Source organism: Miniopterus natalensis, chromosome 19 (assembly GCF_054644295.1).
Source record: "Miniopterus natalensis isolate mMinNat1 chromosome 19, mMinNat1.hap1, whole genome shotgun sequence".
Classification (NCBI taxonomy): Eukaryota; Metazoa; Chordata; class Mammalia; order Chiroptera; family Miniopteridae; genus Miniopterus; species Miniopterus natalensis.
The window spans coordinates 37,457,777-37,476,704 of NC_142099.1; the positions used below are offsets into that span (position 1 = coordinate 37,457,777).

General features: G+C 53.4%; 1 protein-coding gene across 1 annotated transcript in view; it reads right to left on the bottom strand.

The window, feature by feature from the left end:
• Positions 1-284: 284 nt before the first annotated feature.
• The window catches only part of UCK2 (uridine-cytidine kinase 2), a 59,919-nt gene continuing 41,275 nt past the window's right edge, over positions 285-18,928 (bottom strand). The window contains exons 2-7 of the mRNA XM_087827638.1: positions 11,201-11,360; positions 10,306-10,402; positions 9,566-9,708; positions 3,806-3,903; positions 1,764-1,812; positions 285-642 (exon numbers count right to left, since the gene is read on the bottom strand). Of these exons, the coding sequence (XP_087683764.1) occupies positions 503-642; positions 1,764-1,812; positions 3,806-3,903; positions 9,566-9,708; positions 10,306-10,402; positions 11,201-11,360 (687 nt within the window). The 3' untranslated portion in view covers positions 285-502. The remainder of the gene's footprint in view (positions 643-1,763; positions 1,813-3,805; positions 3,904-9,565; positions 9,709-10,305; positions 10,403-11,200; positions 11,361-18,928) is intronic.

Here is an 18,928-nt window from a genome sequence, read left to right on the forward strand (position 1 = left end):
ATTTTCAGTTGAGGTCTTGCTAATTTCAACCAAAAAAAAAAGTATCTCATCGATTTATCATTAAGCTCCAGCTCCGAGGAGGTGCATTCTGCAGGAGCCCAGAGCCTAAGACGTGAGCCTCCTGGGCTCCCCACCTCCCAGGTGCCAGCCCGCCCACGTGGGCACGACGGGCCACTTCCCCCTGGGGAAGCTCCAGCTCCAGTCCCCAAACATCAACGCAGGCCCTCCTGCAAAATACTTAACAGCAAACGGCTTTACAGTATTTGTACATTTACACAAAAATAGACCCTTTTATATATATATGTATTTATAACTGGTTACACATTGGCATCGCCAGTAGTAGTTGGCACAGTTTGTCACGTAAGCTCGGGGTCAGGTTCCGTTTCGATAACAAAGGCATTTCTTTTCCATGTTGTTTTCTTAAATAAGTAGAGTCCTAGGAAACCGTATGTACAGACGGCCGGAGCCCCTGTCCTACAGTGGGCGGGGTCCAGGGTGTGGGTCAATGCGGCCGGCTGCTGGACTCCGAGGCCTGCCTCTTGCGGGCAGGGGTGTAGCCGTTGAGATAGCCGTTGGTCTGCCGCTTGGAAAGCCCTCCATTGAGAATGTCCTGAATGTGCTGCACGATGAGGTTGATGGCCACTGGGGGACAGAGGCGAGCAAGCGTTAGGGACGCCCGGAGCAGAAGGTAACTCAACCTCCCCAAGCCCCCCATGGGGCTGGTGTGACCCCCCCACTGGAGAGTTCCCAGAGTAAGACAGGCAATGCCTGGGACACAAGACACCCTTAATAAATGGCTTCTTATCAGACGGTCAGAGTCATGGTGGCATGAAAGCCATCAGCCCAAACCCTGCAGGTGCGAGGACTGGCCCCTCTGACACCATCCATGAGCTGTGACCCGTCCGCTGGGAAACCTCCCAGCTCTCCATCCCAAGCAGAGCAACCCATGGGAGGCCTCTCCTCCAAAGATGATCTAACACGGGGCTCTCCTTTCTTATCATTAGAAACGAATTATGCACATAACTAATTACAGCACCAAACCCAGACAGGCATCAAGTGCTTTCTGGGGTGATGCACAAAGAACAAAGCGTCTCCCAAGTGTTGTCCAGGTTGTGCCAACTCAACCCAGTTGTGGGGACCCAAAGACAAACCCAGGTGGAGGGCTATCCTACAAAACTCCACTGTCCTAAAAAAGGAGGACAGGCTGAGCCCAGCTGGCGTGGCGCAGCGGTAAAGCACTGACCTAGGACCCAGGAGATCAAGGTTCGACTTCCAATCAGGACATATGCCCAGGTTTCAGGCTCGATCCCCAGTGTGTGTGTGGGGGGGGGGGGGGCGCAGGAGGCAGCCGATCAATGACTCTCTCATCATTGATGTTTCTCTCTCTCTCCCTCTGAAATCAATAAAGAAATATTAAAAAAAAAAAAAAAGGTTGAGGGAAGTCAGGAAATAGTGAAACAGTCACAGCTGTGACAAATTCTCAAATGGCTCAGCAAAAATTAAACATTTCAAATGGAGAAAAATTGAAATAAAGTATAAAGAGAGTGAGAAGGCAGGGTGTTTGCACACCTCTGATTTCGGCCAGAGAATAAGAGTCCACATGTGTGCCACGTATATAGGTGCACATTCACAGGGGACAGTGTCCAAGGCCGCCGGGGGGGGGGGGGGGGGGTAGAAATTCCTTTCCGTGGGTCAGCCACTCTGTAGAGCCTCGCTTGGTCACCACGCCCTGCCCCTAAGTACGATGCCCCACCAGGACTCACCTAGATTGTCTACACCTCTAGGAATGATCACGTCTGCATATTTCTTTGTCTGCAAAAAAAGATATTTACAATGCATTAAAGAGGAGTTCAGAGAGAAACTGACCCACACCCCTCTCTGAGGGAATGTGGGGAAGGGGCAGCCTTCTCTCTACAGACCCCAGAGGAAGCAGCCTCAGGCTTCAAATGTACTTTTTACCAGCTTTATCTAAATTATAATAAGTCAACTCTGGCCAGGTAGCTCAGTTGGTTAGAGTGTCGTCCCAATATGCGAAGGTTGCAGGTTCAATCTCAGGTCAGGGCACATATAGAATATTTCTCTCCCCATCCCCTCTCAAATCAATCAATCAATCAATCAATCAACCAGCTTTTCCTCGAGATCTCATTACTAACATTCAACATGGTTTCAGTTAGAACCTACTCAGAGAACATGGTCTTTGAAACCAAATCTGCAACTGTTTCCTCACCACAAGGAAAAGTATGAATCAGTGAAGCCCAGACTTCCCAGGGAGCAGGCCACCTTGGAATCCTCTGCAGCCTGTCCAGCTCTAGGGTAAATCCAGAGAAAGTTGGCCCCATCTCACTGGCTGTTATTACACTATTTTTTTTAAAGGGTACAATTAACACAAAATCCTTTTTTATTTAATTTACTGAGATTTTGTGAACCATTTTCCAAAGAGCTGTGTCGAGGTGTATAACCCAGGTTTACGGTAAGACCACATAAACAACACGAGCATCTTAACCCTGTGCAGTGTCCAAACTAGAACGAGTGAAACACAACTGTGTCAGGGCCTCGACCCAAGCCGACCTGAGCAATCGGGTCCAAGCTCCGGGCTCACACAGGAGCAACCGGGTCTCCCTGAGCACCCAGAGAATGGATGGTGGAAATGAAACAACCCAGAAAATCTTTGTGCAGAATTCTGAGCCCCGACGCAACTAACTTAAACAGTGGAAAACTGGCAGTTAACTCTAATTTACACCCACTAATAAAACTTAGTTTGTGTCCTGATTATTATGTGAACAAGAGGAGTGGTCCTCAGACAGACGGCTGGATGATGGGTAGAATTTCAGGCTGCCAGGCTGCTCTGCCCTGTTCCCAGAAACCTAAGCCTGTAACCCAGTCCTCGAGGTTCCCATGCTGGCTCAGAGTCTGCCTCACTCCGATCGGAAACAGTCAAGGCCCTTCTGATGCAAGACCTGCTAACAGACAGAGGAACAAAGGCAGCCTGGAAGCTTGTTTTTCCAGGAAAGGAGAAAGGACCTCGGCCTCACTCTGTACCTCTTCTCATAGCCCCCAGGCCCCCACAATATCACCCAAACCAAAATGAGCCCCACCCTCTCCCCTTCTCAGAGCTGAACTATAAATCCTTAAGGAGCTAGACGAGGGCTTGGTCAACCTGGGGAACACACATGACTGGGTGTGGAAGTCCCCTTCCTCCACTGCAGGCCGCCCCCCAACACCTGGCCCCTGGTGGTCTCCCTCAGTATTTACTGTCCTTCCCCAGGAAGCTGAGGACTCCCCCTGCCCCCACCTTCCTGCTCTGAAGGCCTCCTCGCTGCAGGGCTGCACCAGGGCAGACGTGCGAAGCTTCCCCAGCATGGCACCCTTCCCAGTGGGGACGCATCAGGGCCACACGAGCTCACAGCAGGCTCAGCTGCAGTGACAAGGGTCAGGGGAAGACCCTGCAGTGGAGGACACCCCCCCCCCCCGCACACACACACACACACACACACACACTCCACCCACCACAGACCTTTCCCAGGTCCCAACAGCCGAATCTGTGCCAAGCTGTGACGCACCTTCAATAAAGGGCTCACGCCAGGAGCCCAGCCACAAGACGCAGAGCTTGCTGGGACTGAATGGCATGATCCTAAGGGACCCCCAACGGGGATGCAAAGCACCAGAGGCCACCCTCGCCCAGGACCTCGGGGTAGAGGGCCGACAGAGCAGTGAACTTTGAGCTGGGGAGCTTCCTCAACTCACATGCCTTTGTGTGTGATTAAATTTTAAACTCAACAAAATACAAACCAGGAGTGCAACTCACCGGCAAGCAGAACTCCTCGAAGGCAGGCTTGACGAACGTAATGTACTGGGATAGAATCTGCTCCAGGTCCCTCCCTCTCTCGCTGATGTCTCTTAATACTGTAAAGAAGGAGAAACGGATCGGAAATCATGCCGGAGCCAGCACACGTTTGCCTTCTAGAGGCAGACCTGGCTCTTGGGCCCCCGAGGCCTCCGGAGAGTCCACAAGCTGGACCTGAGACGTGACCAAGAGCGGGTTGGCAGCAGCTTCAGGGGAAACGAGTCTCATTTCTACATCTTGCTGCAGTCAAATCCAGCTATGACACAGTGCTCTCAGAGGCAAAGGCTATTCACAGGCTCCTTGGTTCAAGCAGCATTTGACCCCAATAAACTGCAGTGTGAACAAAGAGCTGGACCATCCTGGAGAGCTCACAACAGGAGGCAGACTGGTCCCCAAGGTGGTGGGCTTCCTGGTGGAGGGGGCACACTGCCAAGACACTTTCTCCTGGGCCCACCTGCCTCCTGTCCCCAGCACCTGTGTGCCATCAGCGACCCTCTACTGAGGTGCCCACCTCATCTCGCCAGGCTCGCCCCACCCCCGCTGCAGGCCCTGTAGAGGGGGAGCAGGCAGGGGTCCCTCTGTGGTCAGCCATTCCTGCCTAGTCACGCACAGAGGTTCGCAAATAGGGAATGACTCAGGGAAAGGTGAGGAAACCATGGTGCAGGGAAAGATGGGTCAACCTGGGAAGCAGCCCAGACTGACCCAAGCTCACCGTGTTCCTCCTGGGCAGTGTTATTCAGGGATATTCAAATGCCTTTTAAACAGTCCTTTGTCCAAAATGGAAAGGGTCTGCCTAAGAGACCGGGATCCTGGCTCTGCCACAGTACGTTAGCCTCCCCAAGCCTCAGTTTCCCCCAAACTCAGTGGTGTGCATGAAAAGTGAGTCTGTCAATCAAAACAGGCCCTCCAGCCCTGGCCTGTGTGGCTCAGTCGGTTGGATCACTGTCCTGTGCAGAGAAGGGTCACAGGTTCGATCCCTGGTCGGGGCACATATCCTGGTTGTGGGGTCAGGGTGTGGGTGGAAGGCAACCAATCCATGTTTCTCTCTCACATCAATGTTTCTCTCTTTCTCTCTCTCCTGCTCTCTTCCTCCCACTCGAAAATCAAATTTTAAAAAAAATTTTAAAACAGCTCCTCCCCACAGATGTAACTTTAAATCTTAGTAGCGGTTGCCCTGGCCAGTGTTGCTCAGTGGTTAGAGCACTGGCTTGAGCACCAAAGGGTGGAGGGTTCGCTCCCTGCCCCCCAGTTGGGGTGAATTCGGGAGTCAACCAGTCAATGTGTCTCTCTCACGTGAGTTTCTTTCTCTCTCTATTTCTCTCTCTCCATCCTTCCCCCACTTCCCTCCCTCCCTTCCACTCTCTCTGAAAAGCAATGAAAAAAAATATCCTCAGGTGAGGGTTTTAAAAAAATCTTAGTAGTAGCATGAGCTGTGAAATCTTTCACCCCCACCCCAAAATGGCATCATCCATCCCCAATCATATACAGTGGCCCCTGGTACCTCCCAACCATTTCTCAGGTTACAGACTCAGGTGTGGGATGAATTCCACTGTAAACAAACCCAGGGAATGCTTGTGAGTGGATTTCTGGAAAGCCACACCTGAACAAGCTTGTCTATACGCACACAGGCGCCCAGGAGCAGGCAGGGACCCAGGCAGGCCCGTGGTGGGGAGACCAGGTGGCTGGAGCTCGGTACCACTGCTACCACCCGACTTCCTCCAGCTCCTCAATTTACAAACAGCCTTCCCATGTGAGCCCCAGGAATAAACAGCTGGACGGTCCCCAACAGGCAGGACTTTGCCTGATAACCCCTCCAACTGTCCACCCAGACCAGAGAAGACCAAAGCGGGCTGTACCCGGGCAGGAAATGGTCTGTCCCCTGGGGCATTTTGACACAGGCTCTGCAGGCTCCACGCCACCGGCCTCCAGGAGTCTGACCCATAGGAACTTGGCCAAGACACACAGCACTATGACCGCCGATCCTTCACACATCCCCAGATAAAGGCCACACAAAAGAGGAAGCCAGGGCAAAAGGCTATCAGAACTGGGACAAAACAAACATGCTGCTTGCTCAGGCGCTTTCCTTAAAGCCCTGCAAGAGCCCGAGGCCGGACTATGTCGCAAGACGTGCTTTTCACACGCCACTGACCAAGTTCATAGGCAGGACCCCCCGCCCCGCCCAGCACATGCAGGCACACGCACCACATCCTCGGCCCAGGCCTGCAGCCCCGGACCTTGCACACCTGACAGTCCCTCCTGCACACGCTGGAGGGTGAACAGCCAGGCACAGAGCAGGCCGGCCACCGTGAGTCTGCTCTGGAGCCCAGAGGCCGCTTTTCTTGCTCCCCCATCGAGAGAAATGGGGGCCAAACAGCCCTGGATCTGAGTCCTAACCCCACCAACGGCGGCCTCTGTCACCTCAGACAAGTTGCCTCATCTCTGTGGAGTTCACTCCCCCCACTGTGAAAAGGACAGTGACATTCCCTTCCTCACAGCTGTCACCGAGGGACACAGGGTGATGGGCACGCAGCTGTGTGTGCAGTAAGCCTTAGTCTCTACGACAACGACGGCAGAGACTGAGGGAGCTTGAGGACAGGGACAGCTCCCTGATGGAACAGAGCACAGGAGGGTGGGACCCAGGTCAGACCCAGCGAGAGCGGGGAGCCCGCACAGTAGCTGGAAAGGTGGGGGCCGGGGTGCAGTGCAGGTAGGGGACCGCAGGACACACGCATACACACAACACACAACACGCAGCACACAAATACACAGACACACAGAGACACATACACACACACAGGGGAAGGAAGACTCATCCTGCGGTTTCTACCCTGCACAAGAAACAGGAAAGGGCGAGAATGTCGCCCAGACACTGGGAACACTGAAAATCTAAAGGCCCGTCCATCTCTCCCCGGGGCCCCTCCATGGAGCCGTCTCCTTGAACAGGTAGGACCCTCCCTCCACAGCAGCAGCACGGGCGCCAGTCAGCCTGCTCCTTGGCCGTGGGGACACAGGGAAAGCTGAGGACCGAGTCCGGACAAGCTCTTGGCACAAAGCGGAAACCACAGGGACTCAAAGCCACTCCCTGGCCATCACTGTGACCTGGCATAACTGTTCCTGGGACAGGACAGGCCAGTCAGAGGCAGGTCAAGAGCAGGATACCGCATGTCCATCCACCATCCTCTCCTGGCATCCGCCTTGGCCCTTCCAAAGCCACCGTCCCTCTTCTGCTCAGCCAAAGCCACGGACACCATTCAGAAGGACCTGGGGCCCTGGCCAGGTAGCTCAGTTGGTTAGAGCGTCGTCCTGATATGCCAAGGTTGCAGGTTCAAACCCAGGTCAGGGCACATACAAGAATCAACCAATGAATCATCAATAAGTGGGACAACATCGGTGTTTCTCTCTCTCTCTCAAATCAATAAATTAAAAAACAAGTAAGACCAGGAATAAATACAATTCCTCAGGGATTAAGTCAATTCACTTCAAGAGCTGTCCCAGGTCCCCACATGGATTCTTCCCGGAGCCCAGATCCTTTGGCAGGGGAAGGATGAATAACCAGAGGCACCCTGGGGAAGGAGGCACCCACGGTAACATCTCTCTCCAGGGCTGCGATGCAAAGGCAGGCGCCCCTCCCATTCAAGGGTGTGACGCACAGACGGACAAGTCTGCAGGAATGTTGTCATGCCCAGCAGCTGCTCCTGACTACTCCTCTTTACTGGCACCGCCCCCCCCAAGCACATGCCAGGCATGCCCTTTGTCCCGCTTAGACGGAGAAGGAATCTGTAGAAACAGCATGTGGGGAAGTCCACCAGGGAAGTGACTCACCAACAGATCCGCAGGGAGACGCAGCACCTTCCCTGGAGCATCGGGAAGGTGGAGCTGCAGAGCTCAGCCTACGGAACCCCCAGGGGGCTGCCATCCCGTCTCCCCCCCATTTCACAGAAGCACCAGGACAAGGGAAGGAGGGTTTTCTGTTCCATCTCCACCCTGGTATCTGCTTGAGCGAGAGGCTCACGTTTGCTGGATTCCAAGGATAAGGCCAGGACGCAGAACCTGGAGCTAACTTCCTGGGTGGTGCCTCTGTCTCTGTCTCTCTTGCTCGCGCACACACATTCCAGCACTTCCACACCACCTGCTGGTGTCACCAACTCATGGATTTCCAATCTACACACCAATATTGATTGATTGGTGCCCCGCCACTCATAATACCTGCCTCATCTCCAATGTCACAACTCATCAGGTAATCAATAGAATAGGCATGAAGAGGTTAACACAGTGTGCCCAAGGTTACCCAGCCACTAAACGGTGACGGGGACTCACATCAGTTCACAAGACTCGTGTCTTTCCCCTTGTGCCCCCCTAATGCTCTCCCCCTAATGTACTTAACGTGGACCCAGGGCAGACCAGCTCAGGTGGGACGGGGTTTGTGGTTTAGGGGATAAGCCAGGCCCTAAGGCAGATGTGTGAGGAACAGTCATGCTCGGGCCTTAACTATCCAGCATGAAAGGCCATGCAACTCCTACCTAGCCAGAGTAATGACCCTAAAACCCAGGCCTGTATCCCAGTTACCCATAAAGAAATCCAAACCTGGGAGGTCAGGAGAGCCACCAACATCTCAAAGCCAGCTGGAGCTCTACTAGGACTGAATCCAGGCCCATCACAGAGCTCTACCCGCCTGCGCCCGCCCCGGAGCAGAAGTCACGCCCCAGCCAGCAGCGTGGTTCCTGTTCCTACTTGGAAGGCAGAACCCGGGACTGGTTTCTGCACGTTGTGTTGGTTCCATGTGCAGTTCTTACAATGAGGCCACAGAACTGAAACAGCTGCAAATCTGTTTCACAAACTGGGCACATTTCCCAGATGCTGAGGTCAGAAGGCTCTGGGCTGGAACTCAGCAAACCTGATCCACCAATGACTGCTCTGTGACCAGGGCCAGCCTTGCCTCTTCCCGTCTCCATGAAAGCGTGAGTCAGCCTTCATTCCTCTCCTCGTCACCCCACGCCACAGCCTCTGCTGGGCCCTCTCTCACCTCTCTTCACCTCCCTACTCCCCTTCCACTGTGATGACAATGACAGCCCTGCCTGTCCTCCAGATCAGCAAAACCACCTCAGGCAGCCCTGTGTGCAATCTTCACATGTGTGTGTGCACTTGCACTGTGTACCTCTGTGGTTGCCCATGTCATCACCTCACCACATCCGAGTCCTGACCTCTTCCTCCACGCAGCCTCCTGCACTCTCTGCTCCAAGCCCTCCAGAGCTGAATTCAGACTTAGCTCCCAGCCCGAGAACAGCTGTGACTCCAGGACACCGGGCGATGCCCAGTAAGTTCCCAGAAGGAACAACCAGCTTTGCTCTGGAGCTGCTAGACAGTGATGGAAACTAAGGAGCCAGAGCAAGAGGCTGGCTAGGCGAGGCACCAAGTGCTGCAGGCACCTGCATCCGGGTGTCCTTCACTCACTTCCGTCCACTGTGATGCTTGTGGTGTCTCACAAGAAACTGGGCACTCAACCAGCAAAATGGGAACATAAATTTCCCACCTACCTCTGAGCTCACAAGCTCTTCACTACCACAGTAATTGACTAATCCCTTCTCAAATATCACCAAACATTTGGGCAGCAAGACATCCTAGAGCCACCTCAGGGAAGGCACGGGCTTGGGGGGGGGGGGGGGGGGGATAGGGGCCTATCACAGGCCACCAGCAGGGCCACTGGAGGCCTTGCAGACGCACCTCTGCGGGAGAGCCGGGTGTCAGCATCCGTGTCCACAAAGAGCTTCATCTGGAACAGGTCTCGCACCTCCTGAGAGTAGAAGGCCAAAATGCCTTCAAAGAGCACCACGTCCGCGGGGTAGACAGTGACCGTCTCCTCCTTCCTGCAAGCACAGAGCAGGGGACAGGCTGAGCAGGCTGGGACACCGAGGAACAGGCGCAAGAGCATCGGCGAGGAGCCTGGAGTGCCCCCCTCAGGCTTAACACAGGGCTAACACAGCCTGACACAGCCCTCGGACCCCACTGGAGACCCAGCAAAGGGCAGTGACAACCGTGGAAAAGGTCTCTTCTGACAGGTCTGAGCTTTTACCACGAGGCAGAAACACCTGCTGCTGAATGGAGACTAGACACAGAGAAGAGCAGGCTGATTCCTCCTTTTCTCCAAAGGTGTCTGCAGGAATGGACTTGGGCCTGGCATCCCTGAACTTTCAAACACAGGCTTGAGTTTCCTCCCAACAGCCCCGCCCCTCCCCCAGCCCTGGGGCAACTGGAAGGAAGGAGGAAGGGCCAGAGGGAAGAAGGAACAGAAGAAAGTCCCAGCTACCCCTCATAGCCTTCAGCGAAAAACACGTCCGAGCGGTTCCCATTAAGACGCACAAGGACTGTTGTCATCGCCCTTCCCAGACAGGTGGCAGCACAGGAGGGGAGGACAGCAGCAGGGAACCCAGGGGCGGGGGACACCCAGGGTGCAGCTCACTCACCGGGAATGGGAGACAAAGTCGTACACGGGAATCTGCACAGTTTTCCCTTCAGTGATGTCTTTGAGAGTTTTGAAGATGAGTTCATTGTCAAAGGCATCTGAAGGAGATCAAACTGTTAAAACGATCTTCATTTTTTAAGTGATTTCTCCTGTACCCACGCACAGAGCATTCCTACAAACCTGCACCTCACACATGAACACCACACCCTGGAGAAGCATATCCCACTGCCCCCCCAAAAACAGATTTCCGCCCAAAGCAGAATGCAAACCCCATGCCTGAGTGCGAATGAGCTCTGAAAAGTGGATTTTTCCTCTTGCTTGACAGTCCTCCCCTGGCCTTGGAGCTCTCTCCTCCCTCTCAGCTCAGCAGCTGTCCTGGGAACGGGCATATGCCAACCTGGAAAGCTATCCAGGACCCGAGGGGAGGAGAGCAGGCACTGTGCCCACAAGCTGCAGTTCTGACCATTAAAGAACCCCTGCCTGAAGGGGCAGTGTGCCGACTGGCACCATCTAGGCAAGTCGCTCAGGCAGCCACCCTGGACCCCCCATTTCCCTTCTGCCAGTGAGTTTCGCACCCACACATGATCCTGCAGTGTGGGGTGCTGGGGACAGCAAAGCAAGCTGCTTCAGAGCAGAGACGGCAGCCAGCCGTGCACAGTCTCTCCTGGGTCGGCCCATCTCGGGCAACGGGCTCACTCACTCAGGATCACCCTTGTTCAGGACAGACTCCACCAGAATCTAGGGAGCCAAGCACTGCATGTTGTGTTGCAAAACTGCTTCCACAGAAGCCCCCCAGAACCCTGAGAGGCACCCCTCAGCCTCCATTTCCAGGCAGGAAACAGGAGGTCAAGCAGCTCCTCCATCAACCAATTTACACCCTCGACTCCCTGACTCACCCGGGTGATCGAAATTGAACTGGCCCTTCAGGGCTTTGGCCTTCTGCTCGGAGGTGAGGACCCGGTAGAAGCTGTCCTGGCTCAGGATGACCACCTGCTTCTGGCGGTAGTCCACATCGTTCTGGCCCAGGAGCTGCACGATCTTCGCACACACGGAGGACTGCGAGGAGGGAACGCGGGGAATGAGGGGCGCCAGTGTCACCGACAGACGCACGTCCCCTGCAGAAGGGCTTTCGGAGGGAGAGCCCAAGGCTCCCACCTTGTGGTATGGGTGAGAGGCTGAGGGGCAGGTGTGCCCCCTGGGAGGGAGTCTGGGGTCCCCTCCACAGGGAAGGTGGAGGGGGCAGTCATTTCTGCTCCCGTCCAGATGGCCTTTCGCAAAGCACCAAAAAGTTTCCATTTCTTTCTCCCCTGCTCGTGCTCTGATGTAGGCACCAAAAAGGCAGCCAAGTGGAAAGAAAGCCCACTGGTGACGTGCTGATGGGCCAGGGGGCTCCGGGTTATGAATGGACTGGGCGCCCATGGGACATCGCTAGCCCCCTGACCCCATCTCTCTCTAACAGAATGAGCACCCACAGCACAGAGCCAAGGCCGTGGCTTTCACCCCGCCTCTGCGGGTCCCTTCTGCTCTAGTCCACAGTGCCGGGCCCCTCACCCTCAGGGTAAACCAGGTGGCCTCTTCAGACACATGGAGCGGAGTGATCTGGGACAAAAACATCACCAACACCCATAGCAACTGCAGGGTGCCCCAACTGAGAGCAGGGAAGCCGCTCCCAAATGAAGCCACACCTCCAGACTTTGTTTAAAATGAGACACAAAAATCTAGGTAAGTGGTAAATGGGACGCCAGGCACACAGAGGTTCGTTACACTCGTTTCTCCACTGGAGTGCATGTTTCAACTGTCACACAGTCGGGGGGGAGGGGGCCACCAAGGTTCCACTCTGCACCCTCCCCCCGGTCATGTCCCTACGTGCCCTCTTCCAAAGGATGAACGGGTGCTTCGAGTGTCCTGTTGCCTTCAGAAAGGAAATAACTCACTACTGACTCGGGCTGAGCAGGCAGCCGCGAGCTTACAGGACGCTAAAGAGGAGAGAGCAAGCGACTTCTAGGGGGCAAGGCTGAGCATAATTATAGTCACAACAAGACAAACACCAGGTGGTCCCACTTACAGGAGGTGTCTAGGGCAGTCACAGACATGAAACACAGGGCAAAGGGGGCCAGGGGCCCTGGGGCGGGGTAACCAGGAGCTTTCAGTGGATACAGTTTCAGTTTTACCTGATCGAGGAGGATCAGCTGCCCACAGTGTGTGAATGTACCCAACACTACTGACACATACACTTGAATATATGGTTATGGCAGCAAGTTTTACGTTATGTGTATTCTGCCACAATCGAAAATGATGATGATGATGACAGTCCACACTGAAAAGGCAGTTTCCTCCCTGTCCTAGGTACTTGGCTCAACAATTTAAAATGACCTTGTTTACTTATTACCACCCTATACGATGGAAAGTATTATTATACCCATTCTACTGATGGTGAAGACTGAGGAAAAGAGGTTAAATGACCTGCCCAAGTCAAGTGACAGAGAAGCCAGGGTTCCAACCCCAACAACTGACTCTTGCAGCAGGAGCTGTAGCTAGGCTTTGTTTTACATAACATCTCCATATGCAGTGCAATGGCGTATCCAGGATATATTCCGTCCCTGCCCCTCTAACACTTTATCTTAAAGGGGGAAGCTGGAGGGAAGGGGTGACAAGCGAACTTGCACTGTGGGCTGGTGTCTGAATACAAAACTAAGACCAGGTCAATATGAGGTTATCTTTAGGAAAAGAAAGAACCCTGAAGGTGATTTACAATTTCTTCATTTGTATGGCACTTGGAAGATACGATCTCATTTAATCCCACTACACCAAGATGTTATCTGAGTATTTTTTTTTCTAGTGAGGAAACAAACTTAGAGAATCAATCCAGTTCAATGACTTGCTCAAGGTCCCACAGCTGAATCTCAAACCACAGGTCTAAGTCCAAACACACCATTCTCACTAATCCAGAACTGAAGCCCCAATATTCCCCATCGCCTTCCCCGCCCCCCCCCCCCGCTAGAGAACAGGGATGGGGGAAGGAGAAGGGGAGGGAATTAGTTAGAAATAGGGTATTGTTCCGTCCATCATTAGAGTCAACGTGCGTGTGAAGTTTCATACAATTTCATATAACTAAAGGCAGCAAGTGTTCTGAGTATCAAAAAGCTAAGAGCCCAGCCGGGCGTGGCTCAGCAGTTGAGCATCGACCTAGGATCCAGGTGATGCGGGTTCGATTCCCAGTCAGGGCACATGCCCGGGTTGCTGGCTGCAGCCAATCAATGACTCTTTCATCACTAATGTTTCTATCTCTCTCTCTCCCTCTCCCTTCCTCTCTCTGAAATCAATAAAGATATATTCATAATTATATAAAAAAAAAAAAAAAAAGCTAAGAGAGCCCTGGCCAATTTGCCTCAGTGGTTAGAGCTCAGCCTGCACACCAAAGGGACGCAGGTTTGGTTCCCAGTCAAGGGCACGTACCTGCGTTGCAGGTTTGATCCCTGGCCTGGCCCGTCCGGGAGGCAACAAATCGAGACACATTGAGGTTTCCTTCTGTCTGTGTCTCTCCCTCGACCCCTCCCTTTCACACTCTCATCAATGGAAAAGCCTTAGCTGGTCTGGCTCAGTGGCTAGAGGATCACCCATCAGACTGAAGGGTCCTGGGTTCGATTCTGGGCAAGGGCAGGCTCAATCCCTGGTCCCAGCCTGGGCACATGTGGGGGGCAACTAATCCGTGTGTCTCTCTCACATCGATGTCCCTGTCTGTCTCTGTCTCTCTCTCCCCGCCCCCCCACCCAACCACTCTCTCTGAAAAGCAATGGGAACAGTATCCTCAGGTGAGGATTAAAATATGAATAAATAAATAAATACCAACAGAAAAAATATACTCGAGTAAGGATTAACAAAAAAAGAAAAAAAAACAGCACACGCACACCTGTTGAAACTTAAATTTGGGTTATGTTCAAAAGAATCTGGTAATTATGAGGCCCCAAAAATTCTCTGCAATTCAGTTAGCTTCGTAATCACGCCGATCCCAGGGGTGCTGAGCAGCGGGCTGGACCCCTTCGGCAGACACTTCCCGTTCGGGAACCCCCGGAGCGGCAGCAGGGCACCCACAGCCCTCCGACGGGCAGTTTCCCGGGGAAGAGCTGCTGAGTCCGCACAGGCTCCCACGCTGCTGCAGAAAGTGTTTCTCTAAAACGACTCTCACACAGGAGGCGGCTCTGCCTGCCACCCGCTGTGCCATCCCGGTGTCTCCCAGGACCTCATCCTTAAGACCTGTTCCATCCCAAGATTGCTGAGTGAACAGAGCAAAACACGAACAGGCAGGTGCGCTCCAGCAGCCTCTTGTTAAGAACCCTGCACGCCAACCCTCACTGCCGCCACCATGACCGAGCCCAGGTGGACGGCTCGGGGCTTCCGCCAGCATGTGTCCCTGGGAAAGGCACCCCTCTAGATGCTGCCCAACATTTCAGAATCCCACCAAGTGGTCCGCAGCATGTGTCCCTGGGAAAGGCACCCCTCTAGATGCTGCCCAACATTTCAGAATCCCACCAAGTGGTCCGTCTGCTCCGAGTGAGCTGCTTCAGAATCAGAGGGAAGAAAACCAAGCAGCACAGGCCTTAAAAATAGCCAGCAGCTCCAGGCGAGACACACCGTCTTGTCCCTCCCTCCCTACTGCCCTTAGGAATGGGTGGTGGATGTCAGCTGACACCTGCCCTGAACACCCCGTACCGCCCAGCGACTAACCCGACTAACCGTGTCAGAAGTCCAGATATCTCGGGCAGAAAGACTCCACCTATCTCCCTCACTTCAGGGCTCTGAACGAGTCACCCCAATGACTCTGTTTTTTCTAATCTTTATTGTTGAAAATATTACAGATATCCCCTTTTTTACCCATTGACCCCTTCTACCCTGCACTCAACCCCCACCCCAAAGACTCTTGGCAACTTCTCTTTTCCTGTCACTGTCATTAAGTGAGAAACACCACTAACTTATGTGGTTTCCAGCATGGCCCCCAGACGTGGCATCATTCATTTGGGAGCAGGGGTTGCTCTCCAAGCAGCTCAAAAGCTCTAATTTATATGCACAAGCACCAGTCCTTTGCCCTGGTTGAGAGAACAAAGCGTAAACCTGCTGAATCGATTCCCAATCAAACCAGCTGACTGGCAGCATTGGGAGGTGTCACTCAATGCTTCCCTGTGAGTATCCTAGCATCCAGTCTTGGGGTCCCAAATGGCCCCAGAAACCATGCATTGCTAAATGGGTTCTCCTAGCTACAATACAACTGCACTCCCAATCCCCCAACACACACACACACACACACAAATGGATGAGTGAATGACCAAAGAGCAGCCACAAGTCAATGCAGTAACCTGCAGCTCCTGGAGCACAGGGAACGATTGTGACTCAGCTCTTATTCTCAGAGCCTGGTAGGGTTTGGCACCTGGGGACTCACTCAACCGTGTTGAAAGTACCACCAGAAATGTCTGAGTGCCTCCAGCAGTCCTCTCTTCTTCCAGAATTTCACAAGTGCAGTTTGCCCTGCACATTCTTACTATCAGCCTTGATTCCATCCTAAAGTATGTAACAACTTGGGCAGAGACAGCTAGTCGTGTACCCAAATCTCAGTCCCTGAATTTCAGTGGGGCGCGTGACTGCATTTCCCAAGCTCCCTTGCAGCCTGTTGTGCCCGTGCGATGGGCAGAAGCGTGAAGGGACAGCTTCCTGGAACTGGCTTAAAGATTAAGGGTCCCCTCCTGACTCTCCTTCCCGTTGGATGGAACAAAGACTCGAAGGTCAGGGCTCAAGCAGCCACTCTGCAGCACCGGTATCGTGCCACACGAGGGTGGCGAGGCGGCTAAATAAAGGAGTGCCAGATTCAGAGGATCACAGGCCTGGGAGTTGAGCAAAGAGCAAGACAAATCATCTTGCTTATACCCTATTATTTGTGGTTTTCTGTTCCTTTCGACGGAGAGGATCCTAATACTAATGTCGACACCCGCATAACCAGTACACCTTACTGCAAACACTCTCTTGAAAGCTGGGGTAACCGTCATGTCCTGGGCCAAGAGGCTGCCTTGTTCATCACAGGTGCGGCAAGTACTTCACAGCCAGGTCATTTCCATGTGAGTTTTTTAAGATAGGGATGAGGAGCGTTTGCCTGGACCCATGTCCCCAGACCACTGGGCACCTCTCTGCCACCCGCCAGCCTATATGTATCTACCCTGACATGTCAGATCAGAGTAACATCCCCCCTACCTTTCAGCACCTTGCTTGTGCTGCAGGCCAAGCTCTCCACAGAGGAAGCAAAACCCAGGGGAAACGCAGGATATTACAAGAAATACTCGATGAAATACTCCCCCCAACAGAAGCTCCTAATACCCGATCCCTGTGCTGGCTCAACGTACGTGTCCAGCCTAGACAACCCCAGCGATCACATCGCACAAGAAAAATTCAACAGTTGGCGACATACACAATCCAAGGACTTTTCGGTGAATTGCCAATTTCACTGAGCTGTATTCCCAGGAACAGACGCTCACTTCCAGTTCCTACAATTACATGTTTGGCCCTGTCTCTTTATTCACAAAGTTAACCTGGTTCCGTCAATGGAGGGGTAGGGTAGTGAGCAGCTGACACACAGAACAAGCCGGTGCCGGGAGCTGTCCCAAGGACTTTACAGGCACCCATATTTTATCTTCAAACCAGTTCACGGAGGCGGGTTATTAAGCCCACTTTATGCAGCAGGACACGGGGCACAGACAGGTAGATTATATGTGACCCACCCAACGCCACTCAGCCAGAAAGCGGCTGAGCCGGTCTTCAAATGCAGGTCCGGTGCTCTTAACCACACATCCTGACTTGCCACACTGTCACACAGACACCTCTTCTCTTCCCAGGTGCCACGAGGCCACCCACACAGAAGCTGCAGGAAGAGGGCGTGCTCAGCTAGCTCTGCAGAGCACAGACTTGCTGGCTTTCTTAGAAGTTCATTTCCTGATAAAATGTTTCACTAGGGAAAGAGCAAGACAGGGCACTTCTGACCCCTTAAAATTGGTTCTTTGGTAGGAAATGGTCTCTAAGTACATGGGGACAGGTGAACCAGTGCAGGTGTTTGGAACAGAAATGAGCAAAACTACCTGGGCATACTGGAACCCAGGTACTCGTACTGGCTGGTGGGATAGCAACAAGAGAAGCCCTTTCAGGAAGTAGGACACAGCGTCCTGCCCTCTAACCACAGAACAAACTCACAGGGACGTCAATGAAGGTCACAGGACTACGAGTCCACGTGGAAGCAGAAAGGCACGGCACGAACTGTGACTGCAGCCCCGTACAGATGTGGGCCAGCCTGACGCGGGAAAGCTGGAGGCAAACTGCCCAAAATGAACACTGCTGTAGTTCTTCGGCATCAGGCTTAAACAACAAAAAACTGTGTGTATCGTGTGTGTGTGTGTGTGTATCGTGTGTGTGCGCGCGCGCGCGCCCACACACGGGCAGGTGTCCATACTCCTCTCAGGAAGCCAAGCTCTAGTCACATCCACAGCCTCGCTGACAGCTGCCACCAAGGCAGGACAGGACGGGACAGTGCTTGTGTTCAAGTGGTGACGGAGGCCTCACGACTGGGTTAAAATCACTCAGTACAAACCCTGATTGATCTCAGTCTCCTGGCACTGATTCTGAGCCTGAACACAGAATCTGTGGCTACTTCTTTGTATTCCCCGGAGGACAAACACAGAAGGCACCACACACTCGCCCTCTCTGGCTCTCTCTGAATGCACCCGGGTTGGCGGCTAGCTGTGAACTTGCTGCCGCGGAGGCCTCTCGGGAAGCTGGAAGCACCGAAGGGCCTGCTGGAGGGTCCGCTCTGCCTCGTGGGTGCAAATGGGGTTGGGTCTGTTTCCTTCTTTTACTTGAGGGTCAGGAGGCAAGCTAAGATGGTAAGACCCAGAAAACTGAGCCCTGTGTCCTAGGAAAAGATGACTGTGGCCAGGGCGTACCAAATGCCACCCCGTTGCTTCAGTCTGGCTTCCTGAGCAAGGATAATGCATCTATTACAGAAATTATGGCCCAGGACCCAAAGGCCTCCTGGGGAGAGACAGCAAAAGCAAGCAGACTTCTCCCCATTTTAAAACCTGAAAGGCGGAAGGGGAGCTCGAGGGGGCCAGCTGGATGCCCTGCTCAGTCCCTCCACGTCGAGGCCACACTTGGCTGGCCATTCAGTGTGGACTGAGCAGCTCAGCAGGGCTTTGTTCTAACTCTTCCTGTCCAGTGACCCTTATCCAAACTGTGCACACCGGAAGTCGGGCGACCTGGTTATCAAAAGAGGTTTTTATATTATTTCCTCCCTAGGTATCCTCCAGGACTGTGACTAAATAGAGAGTGGGGGGGAGGGGGAGACGGACACCAAGAGCATGTGCTGAGCACACATGTCCCTTCTCCAGTCCTTAAAACGCAGCCCACCCCTCATTCCTCACAGTATCTGCAGAAAGGGGCCTCTGCTGGCAGACTCCGTTTTCCCTCGAGTTGCTCCTTCCGGATCATTTACCAGCACCCCACTAAGCCCCAAAACTTCCCTGAAATCAAAAAATAAACAAAAGTGACACAGACCATGTTACTCTACAGATGATGGTGAGTCTACTGCACAGATC